Source organism: Lathamus discolor, chromosome 4 (assembly GCF_037157495.1).
Source record: "Lathamus discolor isolate bLatDis1 chromosome 4, bLatDis1.hap1, whole genome shotgun sequence".
NCBI lineage: Eukaryota > Metazoa > Chordata > Aves > Psittaciformes > Psittacidae > Lathamus > Lathamus discolor.
The window spans coordinates 39595351-39622358 of record NC_088887.1 but is presented as its reverse complement, the minus strand read 5'-3'; the positions used below and the strand labels follow the sequence as shown (position 1 = coordinate 39622358).

General features: G+C 42.6%; 1 protein-coding gene across 1 annotated transcript in view; it reads left to right on the top strand.

The window, feature by feature from the left end:
• Nucleotides 1-7090: 7090 nt before the first annotated feature.
• LANCL3 (LanC like family member 3) overlaps nt 7091-27008 on the top strand; it is a 36607-nt gene continuing 16689 nt past the window's right edge. Inside the window, exon 1 of the mRNA XM_065677200.1 lies at nt 7091-7636. Coding sequence (XP_065533272.1) covers nt 7091-7636 — 546 coding nt within the window. The remainder of the gene's footprint in view (nt 7637-27008) is intronic.

Sequence of the window (27008 nt, the reverse complement as noted above, 5' to 3'; positions counted from 1 at the left end):
TGACAGGCAAAGAGACAAAGGGCACACAGGAACACAGGAGGCTCTGTCTGAACATCTGGAAACACTTTTTGACTGTTAGGGCAACCAAGCACTGTCACAGACAGCCCAGCGAAGTTCTGGAGTCTCCATGCTCAGGTACTCAAAAGCTGCCTGGAGATAGTCATGGGCAACTGGCTCTAGGGAGCCCTGCATGAGCAGTGGGGTTGGACCAGATGATCTCCAGAGATCTCTTCCAACCTCAGCCATTCTTTCATCCTCTCCATATTGAGAACTGTGCTTTAAAATGTGCAGTCGAAAAAAATTAATGAGGAGACTGCAGTTTTGCTGAGTATCAACTTCATTAACTTTCTAAGTCTTAAATTAAGCCATCTGTTTCATTTTTTGAGTGGACAACTATACATGTAAAGTCAGGTTGTTCTATGTTTTCCTAGGTCTGCAGTTGTAAGGGATAATTCATCAGCATCCCATAGAGAGAAGTCAGTATTCTGCAGATTCACAAAAACATCTAGACCAGGCTGCTCTTACTTGCACAAAGCTGGACCATGCAATTTTGCATGACTCAGTGTTCTCTAACCTAGGGTACTTTACTGCTTAGATTGTGCTGAAAATAGGTGGGATAAGAAGTTCTCAGAAAGAGTCTCATTTCTGTATACCCAGCCTTGTCTTATGGTTTTGCTAGTTTAACAAAAAACTCCTACAACCCTTCCCCCAAAAGTAAATAAAAAAATATCCCACAAAAAACACCACAAACCCCGACCAACCAACCAAAAATAAAACCAAACAAAAACCACCTAAACATTAAACAACCAAACAAAAAAAAAAACCCAAACCAATTCCCCCCAAATAAACAAGCAAACAAACTACAATAAACAACACGGAAAAGGTTTTGTTCCTGGACAATATTGTATTTCTATGCGTGTGTACCTATCTTGTAACACAGCATATCAGCTGCCCCTGTAAAATGTCTCAAATATGGCAAGCTAAGAGATTTAGACCAGGTCAATATGAATGGCCAAGATGGAAATTTTACAAAAGGTCAAATGCTGCACTAGTTTTGATGATTCAGAACTTGGAAATCTTCCATCCACATTAGCATGTATCTAGCTGCCTGGCATATCATTAAACAGTAACTTGTTTCTGGAGGTGCTCTCTTTCCTCAAGGACACAAACCTATTATTATCATTATAATCAGTACCCACATTTAAGGCCTCAGGGCATTTTCTTATCAGACTCAGTCTTACAGCCTGAAATTCCAACAACATACATTATTACTCAGTGCCTGTGCCCAATTTAGGGCTGCGCTGGGTCCAGTCACTTTCCCCAGCTTTCTTCATCACCTGCAGACCCACTGGATGAGGTCCCTGCCCTGGCAAGCACAAGCAGAATTCGTTAATAAAAGTCTAACATTTCCATCACAGCAATTGCTGAGATGAGCCACCATAAAAGCAAAATGCACATAGAAGAAACTTCAAGTAAAACATCATGGATAAAACTGTTAGCTGCTTTCAGGTTAAAACACTACTTGATTTCAGATATTGATTTTTGTTCCCGTACTTTGAAGTGCATCCAAATTCCGGCTCTGACAAAAACGTTACAATTAAAATCCTGGATATCACACTGACATCAATTGTAGAGAAAATGCACTTACGGAAATTTAGACTTTACAATATATGTTGTACTGGCAGACTAATCAGTAAGACAAAAATAGCTATTTTGTTTTAATATTAACAGTGGAATGCAGACTGGGTTTTTTTCCTTCCTTATTCCATTAGACAATGTCAGAACCATGCTGAGAACTGCAGATGAACTATGGCTCCCTAAGCACGTAAGAGTACTTGTGGTTTGTTATAAATCACCTTAATCATAAAAAACTGGACATAATTTGCTGGACAAAGAAACTGTGGATTGTGACAGACATGTCTGCAGAAAAGAGCTTCACCATCCTCTTAGTCTTTAGAGGTTCAAGCCAAGGAACAGCACACTACGAATAACAGTACCTATGGAAAAAGCTCAGGATAGGGTCAGGATAACACTATTTTGAAGTCAGATTTTTTACCATTAAGCCAAAACTCAGAATTTCAAACCTCCTGCTCTGCAGAAAGCCCTGTCATTTGTCAATAGCTGAATGGCGATTCACCCATTACAAATAAGTCTACGTAGAGATACTGAAAAATGCAATACTCTCTTCAGAGACTTCATAACAGCTGCAATGTTTTTATCTGCTGAAAGCTGAAACCCTTACCAAAATTAGCCCGCTTCTCCAAGTGGAAAATGTGATATTGGGTAAGCAGAATCAATTCTGTAAGCACTGAGTACCTCTACCCACACTTTCAGTATCTTATTACAACAACCTTTAAGTTGGTCACTGTATATTCTCACAAAAAAACAACCAAACCCAACACAACCTGAAAATGTTCTAGCCTTGTTTCTTTAGCAAGCAAGGTTTGCATGACCACATGTGGCTGTCCAGGCACCTAATCAGCATTTCTCACTATCCTTGTAACTTTGCATCTGTTGGAATATTTCAACCAAATGTGGTAATAAAGGCAGAGTCTCAAAGGAATTAAACTCCTGTTCAATTCCTAAGTTTCATGAAACTGAACAGTGGGCAGAAATTCAGTGTGCCCTTGGAGCAAGAAGTAATTCAGTGCATTGCAATGGGCCAGATGTAATCCAACTCCACTCACCAGCTGCAAGTACCTGCCAAGTCACCCCAGCCATTTGTGGCACATACTCCCCACCAAACAGGAAGAGTGTGGCTGGGATGCAGTGACCAAGGTGAGAAGTTACCAAGGTCACAGGCCTGGGAATAAGATGGTGGCAATGGAAAGCAGAAAACAGTCAGGCACCACACCTTATTAGTATTAGTTCTACTGCTTGTGGCCCAGCTTTATTAATAACAAATACATACAAGTCTCAGAGTGTAGGTCTGCGGCATAAAAGCACAAGAGCAGTCACTGTATGCCTACTAGAATTCAAATGAAGTAGGATAATCTAAATATCTGACACCATATTTAACATAATCTTTGTGAAATAACTTGCTTTATCTTCTGATGTGTGATTTTCCTTGTGATTAAATGGCAATACATGCACTAAAACTTACGTCACTTCTGTCACGCAGAATTGTGTTTGTATTATCAACTGTACACAAGCAATAGAATAAAAGGTTGGCTTAGGAAGAGAGATTCCATTGTGCAATGCCAGGAAGCACTTCATTTTCAAAAGGAGCCCTCATTTCACTGTCAGCTGATAGTCATGGAACAAAAACTACAAAAGCTTTTGTGTAGCTTTGTAAGTGGAGTCCATACAGAACAGGACAGCTCAACCTGAGATATCTGGGCAACTAGTATGATCTCTGTAGTGCACAGTGATAACTTCCCCTCCAAGAACCCATGGCAGGGAAGGTAGAAGAAAGGCATACAGGGAATACAATCTTTTCTAAGGCAGACATGAAACACCTCTGCCTAATTCATTCCCTTCTCTCAAACGCTGAAGGGCCAGCTGCCTGCCAAACATGAACTGATGACAGGGCAGGGATACAGGTGAGTGTGGATTCCCATGACAAAGTCCAAAGTGGCAGCAAGAGGAGCCAGCTGTAAAGCTGACCTGCAGTAGCAAAGCTCTCTGAGGAGAGAAGAACAACACTGGGTAGTGATGGCTGATTATAATAAGTAAGGTGGGAACTAATTCTGGACTTAATAGCCTGTGTGCTCAAACCAGCCTGAAGACTGTTTAGCACAACCCTATTAATGTGTTCACACTATTAAATACACTTCTGCTACTGAAGCTCAGCCTGTGTACTGTAGTCCAGCATTTCACCTTCAGCTCAGGAGAGATGTGGAACACTGGCTAACAGCAAAACTGGCAAGCACGTGGGTATCCACAACTCCTAAAGGAATACAGTTTTTTTTACATTGATAATAACTATACAAGATAAATGCTAGACTAACCCATAAGACATTTGTTAAAGATTCTTCGACTCCCTACACTACAACCAAGGGCAAATTACTGTGTTTTGTTGGAAATATCAGATGGCAAGGAATATGCAATAAACAAGTGAACAAGCATGCATGAACAAGTAACAAGTAGTTAGCTCTACTTTGAGCATAGGTTGGACTCGATGTTCTCCTAAGGCCCCTCCTAACCTGAATTACTGCATGGTTCTACATGCTATCAGTATGCAACAAGCCTACCTCCAGAATATGTGTTCTATAATGATGGATTTACTAGAACAGAGGAAACAGCTTTGAGGCTTCAGCTCCCTCCTCCACCGTTACCGCCACCCACCACACCAGTAACATACCCTTTTCTTGTATAAACCATGGTTTGTTTCCCACTCCTTGGCTTGCTGCATCTTATTTACTGAGCCAAACAGGAGGCATGGCATGCCCAAGTTGCACAGACCAGGGAGACCAGGGAGATCAGGGAGCTGCAGCGGTGCAGAGAGGTGAGAGGAAGGAATTCACATTTTTCTCAACCTGAAGCCATACACTGGAGGCCCACTCTTACTCTGCGACCCAAGAAAAGGGCAAACCTCAAACCATGATCTGATGAGGGACACATGATCTACATCTGAGAATCACCCCTGCTTCTCTTCCTTTTGTATCAGGACTGCATCTGTGCTTGGCTGAGTGAAAAAGATGCAGAACACATCCTGTCTAAAAGTATGAAACTTTTGGACATGAAAATGCGAACAGTTTGAGACATTTTTTTTTTTTTTTTTACAGCTATAAAAAACCACACATGTAATTTTAATGCAGCTCTCCCTTTTGTTTCGGTGGTTTAATACTTTTATACAAAAGTACAGCAGAAATTGTCATGCTCATTTCTTGCCTAATTGCCGTAAGACATCTGCTAACCCTACAGTAGCTAAGCACTCCTTCTTTTGTCAAAAGACTCTCCATTGCACAGAAGGTGATCCTTTTCAGTATGTCATTACTGGCTCCCTTTTGAAAAATACTTTAGCAGTCATATTTGACCCTCATACAGAAGAGTGCTGCTAACCCAACTGATTTTCTTACAAAGCCTGTATTTTTCTTAAATCCTCTGCTGCTGAAACTGGCAGAGATCCATTTCCCCTTATGAGGTTCTCTAAAACAGGTGCCTGCACCAAGGTTACTCACTCAGCTACTTTCAGTGCCGGGAGATAAGTGCCTCCAGTGAGACAGTTCCTTTACAGCAACACGAAGACCATGTCCAAGTCAACTCTCATTCCAGAAGATTGCAGGAAAATGCCTGACCTTTTAATTTGGGAAAAAAAAAAAAGAACAAGAGATTGAATAGATGGAGATCATGGAAGAAATAGCATCTGCGTGAAAAATAAAACGCCCCAATTTTTACTTAAAAAAGCAGTTCTCTACAACCATCAGAAATTATGCTGGAAAATCCTTAGCTACACCCTGAACCTTATCAATGGGCTGACAAAAAGCCAGCTTATGACAGAAAATAATGTATGAATGAGATGTCCTATCCACTTGTAGGGCATTTTCACATTTTCAGTGCTCTAGATTGCCAAGATATGTGTGGTAGAAACTACATATGGTAGAGTTGTGAGCAAGCCAGAAAAATGGGGCTTTAAGGAAAACTGTACAAACACAGACTAGCGGGTGGTATCTGGAATGTACATAAGCATGGCAAAAAACGCACTCAAGGGAAGTGTAGAAAGCAAAACAGAGGGTGGAAACAAATGTCTGAGAATATCACCCCCCCACCCCCCCCTCCCCCCCCAAAAAAAAGGGGAAAGAAAAAGAACAGGTGAATTGAAACAAAAAGTGGGTGTGAACGTGCATGTGAGGAGCCATGCAGAGTTGAAGGTACTTCGAGGAAGCAGCAGGGAGAGGGCTGAAACAAGAAGCCAGCACAAAGCAGAGAGAAGCCAGATGCAACTTTAGAAAGGTCCTTCCATGTCCAAAGGACAGAGCTTTGGCTCTTGCTTTGCTGCTGGGCCAGCTGCTGGCTACCGGCTGTAGCCTCCAGCAAGCTGCTCCCACTTTCCTTTGGGAAGGGCTTTGTTTATGGAGACTGCATCTCCAGAGAAAGTACCAGAGAGCACCAGGTGACCACAAGTCATGGATCTCTGATAAATCCACCTACACTGCACAAGTTCACATCATAAGGGGAAGATTTGACTACTGTTTATTTGTGAGATGCTCTTAGTGTCTGCTTCAAGATTGTCCTTTTTTGTTTGTTTTCCTTTTTTTTTTTTTTTTTTAAGTGGGAATTTATTCAGTGGCCTAAATTTTCTGCTCCTCACAGGCTCTGTTTGGCTCCCGCATGATGGAAAGTGGCCAAAGGTGGCCTGGTGCCATTGCTGGTCTTTTGAGGACTTGCTAGCTTTCCATGTAAACTGGCCTCGGGCTGCCCTCGTTTGGATTTGGCTACATCATCCTTCAGATATGGCTTATAGCATCCCTCCAGGGGCTGTTCCAAGGCCAGAATTACTCAGCAGACCTTTGGCTATTCTTCTTAGCCCTGGCTCTCTCCTCTAGGCCCTGCACTCACCCCTAACGCAAACCTCCCATGGCGGGGGACAATGAAAACCCCAATAAACCCCTTTCCCTGCGGGATCTTCAGACGGGTCGGGCGAAGGCTCTGCAGTGCCTTCGATGTGGGAAGGAGGAAGCCCCGGCAGGACGAGCCAGAACCGCGCCGGCCTCCCCCGTGGCTCGGCTTGGCCGTGTGGAAACCCCGATCAGCCCCACCACCGCCTCGACGCTTCAGCGGCGCTCGCTGAGGGCAGGTGGGGCCCTGAGGCGGCAGCGGCGGCCGCTCCGCTCCGCTCCGCTGCGCCTCGGGGCGGGGGCGGCAGCGGCACGGGCCGCGCTGTGGCAGCCCTGTCCCCGGCACCACCGCGGGGCCCTCGCCAGCCGCCCCTCACCTCCGCCCCGTGAGGCTCGGCAGCTCCGTCCCTCCCGCCGCCCCTCACGGGCACCGCCGGCGGGGCGCTCGCTTCCCGCCTTCCCGCTCCCCCCCCGCCTCTCCCGCCGCGCTCCCTCCGCCCCGCTCCCCCGCCCCTCCCTCGGCAGCTCGCCGCTCGCTGGCTCCTTCCCTGCCTGCCTCCCGCTGCGCAGAGCGCCGCGCCGGCGGGGCTATGGAGAGCCAGCGCTGCTTCGCCAACCGCTTCGATGACTACCCGGGCAGCCCGGAGGCGGCGCCGGACAAGGAGGCGGCGGTGCCGCTAGTGACGGCCACCATCGAACGGATCCTGCGGGAGCTGCCGCCCCTGGGCGGCCCCCGCGGCTGCCAGGGCGGGCTGTACGGCGGCGTGGCCGGCGTGGCCTACATGCTGTACCACGTCGCGCAGTGCCCGCTGTTCGCGCCGTCGCGGGAGGCCTACCTGCGGGCGGCTCGCCGCGTCGTGGACGCCTGCCTGCGCTACCAGGAGGGCGGCGGCGAGGCCGACGCTGACACCCGCGCCGCCTTCCTGCTGGGGGGCGCCGGGGTGTACGCGGTGGCGGCCCTGGTCTACAGAGCTCTGGGGCTGCCCGACTTCGCCCGGCCGCTGGGCAAGTTCCGGGAGCTCAGCGAGGTCTGCGCCCCGCTCTCCTTCCTCGAGTGCGGCTCGGACGAGCTCTTCGTCGGCCGCGCCGGGTACTTGTGCGCCGCCCTGGTGCTGAAGCAGCGGCTGGGCATGGAGGTAAGGGCGCGGGGCGCGACGTCCCCCGCAGGGACCGGCCTCGCCGTCGGGGCGAGTAGATCCCCTAAGAGCTGGGACGCCGGCGGCCCGCCCGGCGGTGCCGCCTGGATGATCTCGCCTCTGCTCCGCGGTAAAGGGGAATGCACCTGTGCCGGCGCTCTCAACAGCAGCACCAGCAGAAAAGCACCTTTTCAAGCTTGCACTTCGGGGGCACGGTTCAGGAAGAGCCACGGATGGGGGAGCTTTCTCTAGTAGCAGCGCTCCTACCCTGAAATAAAAACTGCATCTTTTGTAAGAGGGAGCGGGGGGCACCGGGCGTGCGGGACGCGGTCCCGCTGTTCGGGCAGGGCGCTGCATCCCGCTCCATCCCACTACATGCCGCTCCATCCCGCTCCACGTCGCTCCCCGCGGAGCGCTGAGAGCATCAGCTCTTGGTTGCCAGATGGTGGATTACTTGGCAGGAGCCACCCCGGGCTTTTCAAGAATAATTTCCGTAAAATGAAGTGGGTGCGAAAAGGAATACTGTCGGGTAAAACAGAGCAAGAGATCTCATAATAATAAGTAGTGCTGTGCTTTAATTTGCAAGGATACAGATTTTGAGAGGCACTTGGTTTTACTAACCTCAGCATACAGAATCTGGTAGACTTTTGGAAAGCTGGCCATGTATTTTGGTGCTTTTCATGAATAAGAGCTGGGTTGGGTTTTTTTTCTAGAAGCACGAGATGTGATTATGGTTCGACGTGCTGGTGGTTTCAGCGGGGACTTTACCCTAGGATATTGCGATTGTCAGTGCTGACAATTCAGAGCTACCACTGACTACAGCATAATAATTAGTGCAACTGATTCTGTTTGCTGTGATGTTTGTTACTATGTGGTCAGTGCAGTATCTGAGCAGGCATTTGTTACATTTTTATTCCTGTCGTCTTGTCAGGTCCAATCTGTGTTTCCTCTGTTAATCACTGATTTGCAAGTTCATATGCTTCTGGCTTTCTTTCCTTCTGGGAGAGGAAGCAACTATTACAAGTTAATGATGTAAAAACAAGCAGCTCTGACCCATCCAATACCAGTAACTGCAGTCAGAGTCCATGGAACTGCTGAATATTTTGATTGCCTTGAACAAAAATTCTTACAGCACTAAGTGTTTAAAGTAGCTTACCATAGGTGCTTTTTCTTTGTATAGGACTCTATTTTATTTTTATGTGTTTGCATTTGTATTTATTTACTTGTATTATAGCCTTTGCCAGTTTAGATGGGGCTTTGAGCAACCTGATCTAGTGGAAGGTGTTCCTGCCTATGGCAGGGGGTTGGAACGAGATGACCTTTAAGGTCCCTTCCAACCCAAACAGTTCTTTGGTTCTATGGTTGTCTGAAAATTATAACCATGGTTATGTTGTTTGTAACCGTAACATAACCAAACTTTCCATTCTGACAGCATTTTCTATGAGAGGTAAGTTTGTAGATACATTGCCATCCTACATGCAGAGTGCAGCAGTGCCAACCTGAGGGGATGGTCCCCCACAGAGGAATAAGCCATCCCTATTAGTTCAGTTTGCACTGGGGGAGCATGTCTAGTGCCCATATGGGTGCTTACGGTGATGTTGTGACATACCAGCTGAATGAGGAGGCACCCTGGACTCTGCTGCTTCATTTAATTCCTTCATCCATGTCTTACGTCCTTGAGAGCAATTGCTGAACAGTTTGGAGAGTAGGTGCAATCACCTCTGACAGTGTGAGGAAGGGAAAAGCTCTCTTCTCTGCTTGTTTGCTTCTGGAAAAATTATACTTTATGCAGCTGTATAGAGTTAAACAGCCCCACAGATGAGCACACGTATACACTTACTGTGGAATCCATTTAGCAGGTGGGCTAACTACAATGATAGAAGCCAGTAAAACATATTCTCTGTTCCCTTGGTGATGTTTTAATTGGTAAGCTAACATCCTTCCACAGTGTTATTTATTTTGTCACCACATTGTAATTTTAAATATATAGTGCAAGAAAGAATCTAAACTGTTAAGTATTGCTAAAACCCATTTTGTTTTTTTAACAAGTAAAACTTGTTAATAAATTAAATAAATTAAAATATTTTACTCCTTAATAAGGAAAATTATAATGATTTCTAGTCTATATGTACTTATGCCTGAGCAAAATTTGGGTCCTTTGATAAATGTTCCCATCCTAATACAGAATTATCTTAATTAGTACATTGCCAGACCCAACCATGCATCTTTTCACAAATGAAAAAAGGGATGCCCAGAGAGTGCATGTCATTTATTACCCAAGGTCAAATGGTAAGCCAGGTACATCCCAGAATAGAAGCAATGCCTTGTGATTCGAACCACTAGAAAATGCTACCTCCTGTAATTTGATTGTGCTCAGTCTCACATGGCTCACTGCAGCATGTTTTCTTGTTTCCCACATTCTTTTGGGGTTTGGGGATTTTGTTTTTTGAGGATGCTGTGCAAACATTTCCAGCACAAAGTGAAATCCATTCCTTACATTGAAAGACAGCCGCTGCTGCCCATATGGTTGTTTTTTTCCCCTGAAGAAGTCAAATGGTGACCTATATACAAGAATTTGCATGCCCTTGAAGAAGGGCTTTTTGAGCAATTTTTACAGCTTGTGTTGTGGGTTTGGTTTTTGGTTTTTTTCTGGGCAGGGCAGGAAGGAGTTGGTGTTCAGTAAACACCAATTTAGCTCAGCTGCTGTGTACTGATGCTTCAGTTTCTTGCTGAAGAGTCTCTGTGTTTTAAAGTATTGCATGTTCTTCGGAAAGTTAATGGACTGTCCTGAAGGATCCAGTCTGTTGAATAACACTGACCTCGTCTGAAGAAGGCATTTGCATTCAGCTGGTGTTCAATTTTAGGCTAATACAGCATTTTTCCCTGATTAATTAATTGTGAGTTTTTGCATGAATAAGGATTACTTCAACAGTCAAGGCTTAACAGGATCTGACTTTCATGATGCACTATGCATTAGGAAAGATGCTTTTCATCGTTTAATTTCTTTAATTTTCATTACACTGTAGTGTAATGCTTCCCAGGCAGAAATGGGTAAAATACTGGTTTTGCAGAAGCAGTGTGTTATTTGTCTAAGGTACATATGAATAAAGTGCATGCATTTTAGCTGCCCTTAACTGCTGTGTTTTCACTGTTCAGGGGGAATTTTGTTTCTGTTCTGCCTTATTTGGGTACCTTTTTTCTGATGCTTGTAGTGTTGGTTCATTATGTGTTCTTGTGAAAATCGCTCAGTCCTGCTTTTAATTCTTTTTACTCAGTCTTTATTTGCTTGTGCAAACAGTAGTGAGACACCATTAAAATGATGGTCCAGTCCCCCCCATGTTATTTTATCCTCCCCTCATTTTTAGTCAGTGAAGTTTCTGTCCCATTTCGTGGTTGATGGAGCATGGTGTGTCTCAGTAGTTGTGTTTCCTCCTGGCAATGTAGCTGTCAGATGACAGAGGACAAGGAGCAGAAGTTCAAGTGGATTCTTGCATCACCATCTGCTGAGATGGTACTGCCTTTTAGCACAGCTCAGGTTTTCTTTTAATAACTGACTGAACTGATGGGGTTGACTGACTTCCACTAACCTCGAGTTGCAGTGATGGATAGTAGCGTACCACATAGGAAGCAGGGCAGCATTTTGCAATACTGCCTGATGCTGTGGTTTCATTAGAGACTGTAGTTTTGAAAGACATTGGGGACACCATAAGAGACCCTGGCCTGCAGCTGCAGAGGTGACGAGCTGAAGTGGCACACTTTTCCAGCAGCACAGCCACAACAGTTCCCTTGGGGCTGACCCACTGAGGTGAGTCTTGAGTGTCTGCAGAGACCTTAAGCTCTTCCAGTTACTACATGGTTAAGATTTATGTCTCTGTGGCAGAGGGGCATCTCAATTTTCTTTTCCAACCAATGCAGTGTCATGATTTGGTGTGTGTTTCCAAGTGTGTTGTACTGTCTTGGGGAGGACATAGTTCGGCTGTTAATCTGTTGTGGGACGTGTAGGAAGGGCAGTGGAATTCCAGCAGGACTACACAGAGTGTAGTGCCCTGCTAAAAACCAGTTTCTCTGGATGCTGTCTATCAAGAGAGCCTCTTTTGGACCTCACAAGGTTGCAAATCAAGCTGATGAACTTTACCTGGTATATGGAAAACAGAAATAGCAGTGCTGTATAGTGTAGTGTGTGGGATCTCAGTGCCACAGCAAGTTAAATGTGAGGCAGAACTGGCTTTAAAAGGCAGTGGAACAGGCTGATGGGCAGTGTATGGGAAGGACAGGTCCAGCCAGTAAATTTCATAATATTCTGGGAGAGAGGATATAAATGAATCAAAATTATCTTTCAGCTCCTCAGGCAGTTCTAGATGATGTTACTTGTTCCTTAGATCCCTCCAGCTAATGTTTTTAAAGACTGTTGTAGGTAACTTTGCTCCAAATTTGGGGATTTTTTTTTTGGGGGGGTGGGGGGTTGTTGTTTTTTTTATCTCTTAGAAAAGAATTCAGAAAGTGTGAGAGAAAGGAGCTTCATGAATCCTGCCTAGAACATGTTAATTTGCAAATCTTTAAAGTAGAATGTAAATGTATTAATGCTGAACATAGTGCTTATGAAAGACACTTGATGGAGTGATCTTAGAAAGGGAGATCTGAAAAATATCCACAGAAGAGATGAACCTCCGAGTGCTGTAGCACAGAGTCCCCATGTTAGGCTTTTAATCTCACCTGTGCCTGAAAGGGAAGAGTTGTCCTTTGAGGTGAGATTTCATTCCTTCTCTGTGCCTAGGAAAGTTGTTTCCCCCTGTGGAAAAATTAGCCAGTTCATCTGAAACATTGTGGTGTTTGAAATGTCAAATATCGTGGTGCTAGCTGGAGCTGTACTGATTTCATGATTTCATTTTACACAGGCCACTACACAGCCAGGATGTTGGGGATTTTTGCCACAGACAAGTAAAATAAGATAACAGTAAAGACAAACGGCTTTTGATCCTAGCCTGCCTCTTCTAAATGTACCTTGTTCTAGCTGTAGTTTCCCCAAACCACACACATAGGATAGATTTTGCATTAATTTGCCTAAATTGGTGAATTTAAACCAGGAATTGAAAATAGGCGTTTTCTAAAGTAAACAGTGAAACAAAGGGAATTATTTGCATCTGTATTTTTTTAGAGAGCATTCTGAAATAGTTTGGGTCTACATTTCAGAAGGTCTCTGTTTCTCTTTAGCAGGGCAACATGAATCATTTTTATTTTAAACAGCCGTAAAATTCTGAGATGGGGACATCTTGATAATGGCTGCTTGGATTCAGTTCAACACAGGGGACACTAAATATCCGGTTGTAGTGTTGAAAGTAGAAAATTTGGGTTGAAAAAGTGAAATTTCAAGTGTATTGTTTAACAGCCAGTAGAAAAAGCACTATAGTACTGAGGGTTTGGCGTAGACGCTGCCAGGAGTGGAGGTTGGCACAAGTTTAGCTACATACATTATATATTCTGTTGCAGAAATACAGATTTCAGCTGCTTATAGCTGAGGAGTGGTATTAATCTGCCACTGTGTTCTAGAAACACAGGGTTTTTTGTACAAAAGCAGTGTCATATCTCTGTACTGCTTTGTGCTGTTGGAAGAATGTTTGCATATGCAGCAGCATCTTTTTGCTGAAAAAAAAAACAGCCCAAGCAGTCATACCAATGTTATGATACCAGTTTTTAACAAAAAAGAAATATGTTTATCCAAAGGCATCTCTTATATCCAAAATAGATCACTACTTTCCCATCTTTCTTCTAACTCGGTTAAATTTCACATACTGGAACTTAACTGTGAAACTGTGTCAGTTCAGTCATCTTCCTCACCATCACCACGGAGATACTTTTGGGTCACCACTCCTTGTCCTGCTAGAAGCAGAGGTGTTGAACACAGTGCCTTTGTCCTCTGCAGAACAGAGCGTGCTGCCTGTGGCTGGAATATGAGCTCTGTGGAACAAAATGCAGGAACTGGAACGAGGGCATTTTTGTGGAAAAAGTGCTGAGCAGTTCTTTGGGCCTGTGGAGCATCAGGTGACTGAATCTCTGGAGTCATCTGGATCCATGAGAGCATTTGAAGTAGAGAAGGAGGGGATCTCTCCGGCAAAGAGGTGCAGGGCTTGGGTGGAAGCTACTGTTTTTCACAGCATTAGTTACTTGTGGTCAGTTTGTTGACACACTGTAGGAAGTTCCTTTAATCTGTTGCCTTAGGTTTTCGGATTTTTGTATGTTGTATTTTATGCATATGTCAAATAACTTTATTACAATACTGCCTTTCCACAGGTAGCTATGTTTGACATTTATGTTTTCCTCCATGGCAAAGGCTAATAGTGATATTTTTTCATGGTTCTCACAAACTCACAGTTAACATATGCATGTTAACATATATGCAGTGGATGGCATAGCAGAAAGAAAGAATGCATGTGTAGAACATGCATATATGGTGGAGTGTGAAGGCAGAAAAACAGGCAGGTATGGGGAAAAAAAAAGATATTCAGCAGGCTGAACACAGAGTGGAAAGAAAGAGCCAATAAAAAAGTGATAAAAAGATCAAAAGGATAAGTTACTGGTGAAAATAAAAAAAAAATGGAAAGTTGCAGAGGGGTATGAGAATTTAAAGATGAAGGGAAAAAGGCAAGAAACAATGTAGACCCTGGAGCAGGGGAGATTAAAACTAAAATCAGGTTCTCTGGCAAACTGGTGTGGATCTGATGGCTAATGTACTTGATCTAGAAGTTCATCAGAAGAGTAGAGGCAGGGAGAAAATGGGTTCAGGAGTGGGCAGAGGAGTAAACTACATTTCTTTGAGGAAAATTACAGATTTTTTTTCTGCTTTTTTTTTTGTTTGTCACTGTTCTGTCACCGTATTCTCTTTGAGTAGGCTCATGCACTTACAAAAACAGCTGTCATCACATTTGGTGCTTGCATATTCAGAACACAGTATTATGTCTGATATTCTATATTTTCTTTCTCTAAGATAAGCTGAAGTAACTACTTAATGTCTAGAAGCAAATATGGACATTTTCATGAACATAGCTGTACTACTTCTGACACTGACATTTTTCTATTGCATGCACATAATGCTCCAAATTGGTACATAACAGAAACATTAATGCTGTTAGTAAACCTTAGTTTGGTATGAGGCTAAAGAAGCAGAAATGTGAAAGACTGAGCTGATCCTGAGAGGAAAGAAAGAGCACGAGGCTAACAACTATTGCCAATAAAATCATAACATCCTCAGCACTTTACAGCAGTGAAATGGAGGGATAAAATTAAGCCTGAAGTTTCTCTATAGTCATTTGATACACATTGTTAGAACATTAGACTTGTATGTAAATCACAGCAACACAGCTATGCAGCACAACTAGCAGGGCCCCAAAATAGAAAACATCCTCTTCTTTCCTCTCACCTCTATTAAATCAATAGATGCTAGTCTCTGTTAATTCAGCTAGGCAATCTTAAAATCAACCTACCACCCTACTGACAGGCTGTGTAAGACTGCAGAGCAGTCTACTCAGTCAGTAAACCATTGTCTTCAGCCTCACTTCCAGGCAGTAAGGGAGCTGTGGAGAGAGGATCAGGGAAACAGTTAAAATGGTAAGTCACATGCTCCCTCTCTACTGCTGCAGGAGCATCTCATCACAGCATGGTGTAATGCTGTAGCAATGGTGTAATGGCTAGAAATGGGAGTTTTGTTTGTCAGCCAAATGGGAGTTTTGTTTGTCAGCCAACTTCCCTATTCCACCCCCTTTTTAAAAAATCAGAATTCAGTATATGCAATCAGGTCACCATTTCTGACAAGACAGTCTGTCAAAATGCCTCTTTGTCTGTGTCTGTCATGCAGTTCTTTGACCACTGACAAGCATGAGATTAAGCACTGAGTGATGTTGCGTAACCTCCTGTCCACTCCATTACAACAGGGCTCAATGAAAACAAGCAGTCAAAACCAATTATTTCTTATCTATGTTGTAGGATTATTTTCAAGTGATAGTTAGCAAGCTGATTAATTTTTGTAGGAGTAGTAAGGCAAAATAATTGAAATAGCTATTTCATTTTAGGCAAACATGACCAGAAAGTGTCTTAGTAGCAGTCCAGGCTGTTGCTGAGTCATTTGGTATTTCTCAGCTTGGTATATTTTGACCTGTGAGAGCAAAACCATAAATCTGTTTTTGCAGCAGATCATCATTCCTGAATTCCTCATTTTAATGCGTTAATATCTCCTGTTGAAAAACAGTGGTTCATGAGTGAGGTGGAATGGATATCAGATAGCGCTGAATGATCTGGGGGAAGAAAAAAACTGTGTCAGATAAATACACTTTCTAGCTGTCCAAGATATTCAGTTATTTTGTGTGGCTAATCTTTTTCCTCATAGAATACTTCTATTCTGGCATTGGTACAATGATAATGTAATTGAGGATTGTAAGCTGGGGATGTGCTGGTCAAATTTAGATTTCAGTGTCAAGGAAATGTAAGTTGCTTTTAAAAGTGTTTGGGCCTGGGACTAGAAGCTTCACAGGACAAAGCAGCTCTCCACTGGTGGGTCAGTGCAAAACTGGAAAATGGTGGGTATTGCATATTCCAACTGGCAGTGTTCTGCAGTTTGTGTGATATCAGTACTGACAACCAAATTATGTCCTTACCAGAATCAAAGAACTGGTATGGACCTTGAGAGGTAATTGAGGCTGCCGCCTAGCCCCCAGGCAGGTGTACCTGTGCCTGTGTCATCCTAGCAGCCTCTCTAACATGCTCTTCATATCTGCCCTGTGATGGAGCATCTGCAGTCTGCTATGGCTATCTGAGGTACTGTTTTGTTAGCTTCCCTGTTAGAAGGTCTAGCCTAATGATTGATCTGAATCTTGCTGTAATTTAAACCTGATACTCCTTTTCCTGACCATTGAGAAACAGTGAGAAGTTCTGTTCCTCTTCGCAGAAGCTTTTCGTATATTTCAAGACCTCTATAAATTCTACCCTTAATCTTTTCTAAAGAAACAATCCTAATACTTCTGATCTTCCCATGCTTGTCATGTTTTCTACATCTCTAAGTCATCCATTGCACTCTGCCAGACTCCCTCCAGCCTTTCCTGAAGAGTGCCAAAAATTGGACACGATTTTGGCATGGGCCTTTCTAATTGAGCAAAGGAATAACTTTATGTTTCTTCCAGGTCTTGTTTCTGTTTATACAGCTCAGTAAGGTGTTTATATCTTACACTGGTGTGATGTTGACTCACATCCAGCTCATGACCTGCTGTTATTCAGCTACTGCGTGGACAAGTATTCATTAGGAAAAACCTCTGAACAAGTGAAATGGGTGGGGGTCATGTAAAGAAAAGAAATCACTGAAATGCAGAAGCTGTGCTATGGTACACAAAATGAGAAGCTTCTTCAGCTGAAGGAGCTTTGTTTCATTAATGCCAAGTAGAGAGTCTCCTTTCCTTTATTCCCTGAATAAAACTAGGAATCTGTTATTCTACTTTGTAACACCACATGTGCCATTATATATTCAGGAAACATCTGTGAAGTGGTAGAGATAGTGGAAGTATAGTTGAAAAAATATGTTTGAGAGGATCGTATTCAATTATTTATTTTGTCCACATTAGAGATGAAGGAATAAGTGAAATTTGAAGAAGTGTCTGGAGGCTAAACTTACAGTGTTCTTGTGATTTGCTTTTGTTGCTAATGTAAGATAAAGCTCAGCGTTGCCTTCTCTCCCTAGTTCTGGCATCTTCATTGAGGGCTATTTGTGAGGGCCATGAATCTATTCTTGGATTGACCAGCAGCATGAGTCAATGGAAGTCTATCCTTCTATTTTTATAGAAGTTTCTTATAGTTTCAAACAACATCACCAAATAAGTTCTTTGGCTTACCGGAACTGTCTTAACAAAAGTAAAGATTGTCTTGCAATAAAGTAATACTATGGGCAAGGGTTGGAAGCATCAGCCTTGCCATAGACATTCGTAGGACTTTGCACATGCCATTTTCACTAAGGTTCTTTATCCTTTCGTAAAGCTAACTCCCGATCCCTAGATATTTCTATTTGTCATCTGTGAAATGGCTAACGTCATACTTTGTTGCTTTAGTTTTCTGAGGCTAAGCCACTGATTAATTAGTCAAAATTACAGTTATAATAGCAATGGACCCTAAGATACACATTCCACATGTAGCTGTTTAAATTTGAACAAACCTAAGTTGGTCAGATATGAACTCGGGGAAAATTCGTAGTAGTAGAACAGCAAAACAAACTTCTTCAGGCTCTTTAAATAAACAGAGATTTGTTTGTTCTTGGTCCTGCAGAGCTGAATCAATTGTGAGCTTTCTTACGCTAGGCTGCCATTTTCATACATACACATTTTTTATAACGCCAACAAAAATACCTGGAAACAATACTTATAAAACTGCCATACATCCAGGAGACAAAATGTAGACAGAGTTATAGTGCAAATGCATTTGTCCTGTTTAGATTTTGTTCTCTGAGCACTGTGGGACTGCTCGCTTATTTTGGTAGAACAAATATTATGAGATAAATTTAAAAAACCCACACAGGTAAGCTGAATCAAACTCAGACCTGAATCTAATGATCTCTAGAGGAGTAAAATCCACACCATCTGTCTGAACAGTGTATTGACATACTCACATTTGGGTTTGGCTCAGTTGCAGGGTCAAAACCTGGCCAAGGCTGGAAGGTACCTCTGGAGATTTTCTGGTCCAGCCTCCTGCTCAGAGCAGGGTCCACAACAGCAGGTTGCTCAGGGCTGTGTCCACTTAGTTTTGAGTATCTCCACACTACAGCCTGCCTGGGCAACCTGTTCCTGTGTTTGGCCACCCTCATGATAAGAAAGCTTTATATTTAAGTAGAATTTTTTGTCACTGGGCACTGCTGAGAAGAGCCTGGCTCTGACTTCTCTGCTTTCTCCCATCAGGTGTTTATACACATTGATAAAATCTGCCCTGAGCCTTCTCTTCAGGCTGAACAATCCCTGAGTTAATACATGGGAAATACTCATGGAAGGGTAAAAAAATTAAATGTGACTCCCATAAATGGCAGTCATTGCTGCTCCATTCATCCCCAAAAGCAGGCTCACAGTGCTATTCTGCCTACTCGGTGTCCCCCTAGTACCTTGGACAGGCAAAAGATTGCAGGGTTTTTACCCTGCAGTTGCAAGCAGGGAAGAGTCTGAAGTCCAGAAGGGTCAAAAGGAGCCGTTCAGCACCATGCTTTGCCACAGAGCCTAAAACACTGGTTGCAGCCCTTCTTGTCAATCTTTGCTCTATCAAGGAAGGGCAAAACCTTTCCCTGGTAGCTAAGTATTAAGGCGAACAAAATAGTTCCTGGCTCTTGCAGATAATTGGGAAAGTTCTGGATTTTAAGAGTTTTAGTGTAAAGATATTTTTTTAACAAAAACAAAGCAGTCTTAGAGCATGCTGCAGCCCAGGGGCTTCTGAGTGCCTTGTGCCCCTGCAGCATTGAGCATCTGTTAGTGAAAATGGCTACATGATGGTAAGAGGTGGACCATGCCACACAGCTAAAGGAAGATAAGAAGTACCCTAAAAGTACCTGTCCTCCTGAGTTATTGCAAGATTGTTTCCTCAGTACTCATATTAATCAAACACCTCAGGTTGATGCTTGCCAGTGAAGGATGGGAGTTCCCTGTCCCACATTATGTGTGAGGAGCCAAGGAGGCATCAGGGAAGAAGGTGAAACCTTTTTCTGAAAGCTGCATTTAAGTACATGTAGTTTGACATAACAAGCTTGACTTGGAAAACACAGTATGTCATCTGTAGGTCCCAAAACAGCTGGCCGGGCCCTTCTGTCTCACTTTGCACAGTTCTTCCTGTAGGGCTGCAGAGAAGAGTCATGTAAAATGACAAATCCAACAAAAGAGAAGCATGGCATTGAGAGCTCCCAGGGCAGCAACAACACAATGTAGTCTGTAGCATGAGGTAATAGTAATTCCTTTTAGTTAGTTATACAGGACTTTGAGATTTTCAAATGCAGGATAATGGCTAAGTCCAGTTAATGTTTGTCGATTATTGCTGATGGTGGTATTATTTGTCTCATGGCTCTTACTCCTCTTGCTTCTTTCTGTGTTAGGTTTGAACTTTTCCAGAGTAATCTGAACTGCACCTTCTGGCACAGCAGTCTCTTTTTCCCAAAGCATGCTTGGTTTATATGTGGTCACAATTGAGAATAAGTAGCACAAAGGGAAGATTGATAACACTTCCCTAATTGCAATATAGTACAAACTGGCAATCTTTTAACCAGGAGAAAAGTACAGATGGTGATCCCATTACTTACCAAGTAAGCTACATTTTAAAGACCACAGTATCCCACATTTCCTCAAATTAATCCCATGACTCTTACTCTGCTCCTGAAATGTGGCAGTATCAAATTATAAGTGACTGTCTGTGTCTGAAGTACAACTTGAACTGTATTTAGAGTTATGGGCATATTGCCAGGCTTTGTTAGTGGTGCTGTGTGCCACTGGAAACTCTTTTGTTACTGTTTTTTGCTTCAGAACTGTCTTTGTCAATGTGCCTGGGAGGATCCAGGAGCCACCTACAGATCATCAGGATTTTTACTACTTCAGACTGCTACCACAGTCTAAGAGTAGGATAAAAGTCAGATGACTTAGAGGACTCGATCACCTTCATCTGGTTTTCCTGCATTATGTTGTCAGCATTCTTCTTGTAGCTTAAGTTAGTATTTCTATTCAGTGGCTTATTGGCATGGCACAAATTGCAGATCATCACACAAAGTAAAAGTGGCATGATGCCAGCGTGGAGTTCTCTAGAATTACTTTTACTTGAAAGCGGTGCTGGTGCTACTTTAAAGTGACTAATTTATGTTTCTGTTAGCCTGTGAATGATGCTGTTGTGTCATTTACCTCATTTAACTAATTTCACAGGTTGCCACATTGTTCCTCAGCAGCAAATATTTAGACATACTTCTAGATGTCACATGCCTCATAAATATCTGCATAATAGAACTATGCATATAAAGCAGCATGACTTAGAAGAATAAAGAAGTCTTGCTATACAAGCAAGATCAGTTGTTGCAAATAACAGAATTATAAAATTAACAGCTGATAAAAGAGCAATAGCCAATACCCTGTTTACATTTGAATGGAGCTTTTGATGCAGCATTGAAGATAATCTTCCTTGAAAACATAATTCATGCTGGCTTGGATGGGGACATTGTGAATTTGGAATTGGCTGAAAGACCACAAGCAAAGCTAATAGTAATTTCTAATAAAGGACTGATTTAGGAATCAGCCTTATTTATTATCTCCATTAGTGATCCAGAAGAGGCAGCTTGCTGGATAAGAATTGGTTTGGCTTTTAAACTGAGACAAGTGCCAAATACCATGCACAGACAGAGAAAAAGTATGAAAACAGCTCAAGAGATAAAAAAATGAACTAAAACAAGGTTTATTTTTAGCAGTACAAGCCCATGTGCCTGGGGAGCATTATCTATACTCATCCTGTATGCTAGGAAGAAACTGAGATTCAAGTAAGCTGAACACGACAGGGCCTGAGTTACTCGTATACTCAGTTCATGTGAGTGTTAGCATTTCATCTGCATATATGCTGCATCACTGCTTGTACATCTGGATGTAACATGAACACAAGTTCTACACTTACTTTAATGTAAAATAGCATTACATTTCTTTGTATTCATCCTGCATGGGAATGAACAGCTAATATAAATGAAAAGTCATAACCAGTCCTAATAGAGGTTAAGACAAGATGGCATCCATGAAATTTTAGACTGCCTACACAGCTGTAGCACCCAACAGAGATACTACAGATTCATTTTCTGTGATTCTTCAGGCCTTTCCATTGCCTAAAAGCCACTCTGTATGCCAAGACCTGAAAGCTTTGCAGTCAAAACTTTTCCCTGCTGGTGACTAATTCTGGGTATGCCTAAATGCCGAAGGCACCTAGTTTATGCCCTTGAAGTCTTGTAGGCATCTTATGGTAGGTATGCAAACCCTGGGAGTGCTGCATTGTGGGGCTCATAAGGTACGCCAAAATTCATGAGCCAACAGCTGTATGACTTGCTATCCATGGAGCTCTGATACAGATTTGCAGTGCCTTTTTTATCCATGGTGTTTATACAACTCCTTCTAGTTGCCTTCCCACAGTAGTAGCAGCTTGCTCACCTTTTTCACTTTGTAGCTCATCTTTCCCTCCTCCAAAGGAGTCTCTAAAGCTACAGCTGGGGAGCATGCCCCACTTAGCTGCTCTCTCCCAGTTTGCTGGAGGTGCACTTCTCACAGAACCCCAGGCAGGGTCTGGCTTGCTATGGAGTAAAAGTGAACTAAGCACCATGTCTTTTCCCATTAGCAAGGGCAGAATGTGTTCACCTCTCATCACCTGTACAGGTTTTAAGACCAAATTGAGCTCGAAGAAAATTACAGGCCAAGTGGGGGTCATATTCTCCTCCTTTTTATATTCAATAACCTTGAGATTTCATCACTAACTTGGTAATTCAAATTCACAACCTTTCTCTTTCTGACACAGTGCAAGAATTTAAACTGATGCTTTTAAGCTGCCTGTGCTGATGGCTAGAGCAAGTCTCTTACTGGAGCTCTGATTGAAATTACTTATATAAAATAGTCAAATTCTGTTCAGCAGAGCAGGGCCTGGAGGGAAGTGCTCCAAACTCTAGGCTCCAAAGTCACTCTGTTTCTTTGTCACCCAGAGTGTAAGCATGGAAAGAATCTGTTCGTGTGTGGCAGAGACACACTAACAGCAGAACAGCTTTGAATAACAGTTTTCAAACTTGTCCAAACAGTTGACTGCTTGCATTTGCTTGCAGTCAGGAGACAGCAGTATACAAACGTTTCTTCTTCAGGATTTGTTTCTGATACTCCATCTGGTTTAATATCTTGTACCAGTACTAGATGACTCAAAGTAGCTGCACAAATGTCTGTGGAAGGCAGTTTTGAAATGTGCTGTCTGTAGCTGCATCTGTGAACCATGACCTAGCATACCTACCATAAGATGCCTACAAGACACAGGACAGAACATATTTGCCTTTGAAAGGCAAATGTATTCCTGTTAAACTGAATATCCACTGAGATCAGATAGTTCTGTCCAGTACAATTTGATGGGGGAGGGGGGGTATAAACTGCAGTCTTTCATTTTATTGCTAGGTTTTTAGTCCTTCAAACAATGTATTTGCAGTAGGAAAGAAACGTTACAGGAAGAGTGTAAAGCTCTGCCTCAACACAAAATATAAACCATTACTTCGAATCCTAGCTTCAGGGGAGTGGTGTCTCATACCTCAACTGAAATTATTAATCCTTTTTCATTTAGATGTGGAAGACGGTATATTGCCCAGCTCATCATAGGAAATGATCTCCTAGAGAATATTTGTTGACATGAAGCAAAATTCTTTGAGGAGTTACAGGGAGAACTACTGCTTATAAATGCAGTTCTATTCAATACAGGCATAGAGCATACACAGCCTTGAATTGTAAAAAAATTATGAAAGAACCCAAATGTTTTTATTATATGTAAGTCATGCACTCCACATTGGCTTAGAGCAATGAATGAGAACGCATCTGCTTGTCACTTCCCTCCAAAGTGACTAAAATGCAAGTAGGATCAATCCTTGAAGAATTAGATGTTTGCTCAGCTCTCTCTCTTAGGTTTTTCTACTCTGCGTCTGCAAGCAAGGTCAGCAAGAAGGCCTTACTCCTGTGTTCTCAATCTTTAAAGGCTATCTCAGACAAAATCATTATTGGCCCAACTGTGAGCCAGCCCCATGGTAAGACATGGACTAACAAGAATTTATAGGAATAATTACATGGCATAGAAACTCTATTTACTAAGTGAATTATTAGGCTCCTTTCCTGGGGATCATTGAATTATTTTTATATCTATGTTAGATATTATGCCAACTAGTAAAATTTTCAGCATTTCTTATTTAACATTTGCCAGGAGTAACATCCCTCCAAGTTAGGACCCGTTCAGTTCAGTGGGGACTTTGACATTAAAAGCCATATGGATGATCTAATAGGTGAAATGACATCAACAAATTTTAAAAAAAATAAATACTGCATGAAACTGAACTGGCTCTTTTCCATCATTCTGAGTGATTAAGATGATGGTTATCACATAAGATGAATTGAACTATGAACATCTTTAGAGATATTCTCAAGGAACTAGAAATCAATCTTTCTCTATCCCTATCCTATACTTCTTATTCACTGTATTGCATAGTTGCTTTCAGTGTAATAAACCTATTCATCTTTTTTTGTGATCTCACATGAGCGAGATAATTAATGTTGTTTAAACAATGGAAGCTTTACAGTTATATACAATTGTAGCGTGAAAACAGTATTGACAAGCTGGAAAGGGATAAAAAGTTTTGTGACCATACAGGTTCTGTGCAGTAGAAGGGTGGGCAGAAAAACATTTACTCATCCAAATGTGCTACATGCAACCTGCTGTTTTCCCTAGGTCAGTACTACACTGAAGTAGTAGACCATTATGTAGACCACTGAAATGTAGACCATCCTCTTCAGGTGCAGCTAGTTAACATGGCCTACAGGGCCCAGGAACAGTTCCACTCTTTTATCTCTCTACCCCTCTCTTTACCCCTTTTCCCTCTGTCCTAGGGTCAGTTACACCAACCCATCTCTGTTTTGTGGTACCTTTTTCAGTGTAGCACCCAGCTGGTCCTTCCCAGCCCAGACAAGGAATAATGGAGGTATCCAGCCAGCATAGTCTCTACCAGGAAAGATCACTACAGCAGTGAAGTTTTTGTTAACTCAGGTGCATGAAGTGATACACGGTGCTCGTCTCTTTGTCTTTCTTAACTAAACATCAGTTTAAAGGAACTTTACAGGTATTAATGTTTTTCCACACAAAACTAGACTGAGTTTCTCAGAACTTAAATTTTGGAGATGAACCAGTGATGTCCTCATTACCTCTTACCCCTTGCAACAGTGTATTTCAGTGCCTGACTTCACTTCTGTGTTTAATGACACCTTCAAAATTAACTATGTCTTCATGAACTTGGCAGCAACGTAATTCATAATCTTAAGAGGTCCAGAAGTAAACACATTACAATTTATTAGATCAGTGCCCTGTCAGATGCTGAATGTTCTTGTTTCTAGAGGAAGTAAAGGAATGAAGGAACAGAAGTGTCCAGTTCTTTCTAAGATCTTCAGGACATCTTAAAACATGGGTTATCGACTTTGTTCGGTTGCTATATACAGTTGCCATTTGCATTTATAGAACTCTAAGCCTAGGTCAGCCTCCCTGTGAAAAGTATTAGCCTTTACTGACTGACTCAAGATCAAGTTCTGACCATTTCATGTTGACCTGCAGACACATACAAACACTAATAAATGCATTTTTCCAAGGAGCAGTCTGCCTAAGTTCCTGGTAGCAAATGGTGGTGCCCAATTGAAGGGGACTTGCACGATTTTTTGAGTTCAGACTAAAGACATGGCTACTGCAGAGTACGGGGAGAATCACCTTGTTACATAGTTTTTATATTGTGCAAAGTCTTGTTTCATAAACCCTAATTCCTGCTGCTCAGGAGCTGGAAGAATGGATAATACTTCTTATGCCTCTCCATTAGTTGCATACATAAACCAGTTATAACAACAGGGCAGCTTTGCTACATACAACCAGATATGTCTCTCGAACAGATGAGAACATGAATTCACTTCCAGTGAATCAGCAGACCTGCTGTTAAGGGCAAGTGAGCTGATCCAGAACACAGGGGCAGAGCAGATGTTCCATGCTTAGCAGTGTAAAAAAAATGGAATGGGATCCTGGGGCAGTACAGCTACAACACACTGGGCTGCCTGTTACCCAAACAAGAGTGCAAGGTGTTCAGCTTGGAAGATATTTATCGTTGTAATGCAGAATTGTCAGGGACATATATTTGGAGTGCAGAAGGATAGATCTCCCACTAGGAGATGACAGCTCTGCACTGCAGTTTTGGCATAAGCTAACGACAGCACTTTTGTCCTGATGTACTTTCTGACTGAGACTAAACAGAGTCGAAGGATTTCCCACTGATGAAGTTTTTACGTGAATACTTTTCCACCTACTTTTGTGGTGAGTGTAGGTGGAAGAAAAGCAGTATCCATGCAGCACTAATCTCTGACTCATTTGCAACTGTCATAAACTGCTCCAATGTCTGGTGGATGTGTGGTTTAACACACAGGAGCTCCAAACAGGGATTTGGATTGCAGAAAGTTGATCACTGATGCATCCATTTTGACCACTTCCCAGGCTCTGTGCCCCCAGAATGGCTCAGCCATACATTATACAGCCGGTGAATAATAGTAATAAAGGAAAGAAGAATCTTTCTTATTTGTTGAAAAAAGCTGGTGTCAAATTCTGAAACGTAGAAAAAACCCTTTCCAAGCAGTGCTGGGTTTGTTTCTCAGTTAATTTGCAAGTGTTATAGGTTTGCTATTTTTAAACATGTTATTCAATTCATGCTCTTGAATTTGGGTGCAATTCCAAAGAGAGATGTTTGAAATTAAGTTGTTCGCTCTGTGGTAACCCTAACTCTCTAATAGGCAGAAGAAAACATGCAGCTGGGGTGCAGACAGCTGCCATTTGAAAGCATAACACAGGAGTATATCCCTGGGTACCTCAATTCTTCTGTGATGGGACTCGTCCTGCTGAGGGATTCCTTGCTGTCTTTGAGGTTGACTAGCACCTAAGCTCTCAATAGGCAGGCTGATACCTCTTCAGTCATGTTGGTTATCTGAACTTCTCTGCTCTTAGATCTGTTCTTTGACATCTTCCTGCTTCAGCTGTCTAGCAGCAGAGAGCAAGGGGTTGTGCTTCCTTACTTTCTTCAGGTAAAGAGTGTGATGGAGACCTCTTCTTTCCTTCCTAAGACCTAGGAGAGCCACTATATTAGAACTAGGTATCTGTATCCAATCAGACCCTGGTGCAACAGAGTGAAAGATGTTGGGGCCTGGGTGTAACTGGAGAAACTACTGTTTTTCCTCTCTTCATTGGCCCAGAATGGGGGACTTGAAGAAAGGCCAATTGCTGATTTTTCTTCGAACTCTCCAGTGTTTTGAGACAGAATGAATAGAGGTGCTCATTGCGTTTGACCAACTGTGTAACAGCACCAGCTGTTCTCAGCCTCCCAGCTACAGTAACAGTTGTGCTGCATCCTTTTCTGCTATACTTAATTTGCAGTCATGTTTGAAATTTTCTCCTTCTGAAGTACAGGTTTAACAGCAGAATTTGATGGGTTTAATGCTACACAGTCCTGGCAAGTGAGACCTGTGGAAATTTTGTTCTCTCTTAGCAATAAAAAAAAGTGCTGTATTCTTTACCAGTAACAGGACAGGACTGACACTGGTCATGACATTGA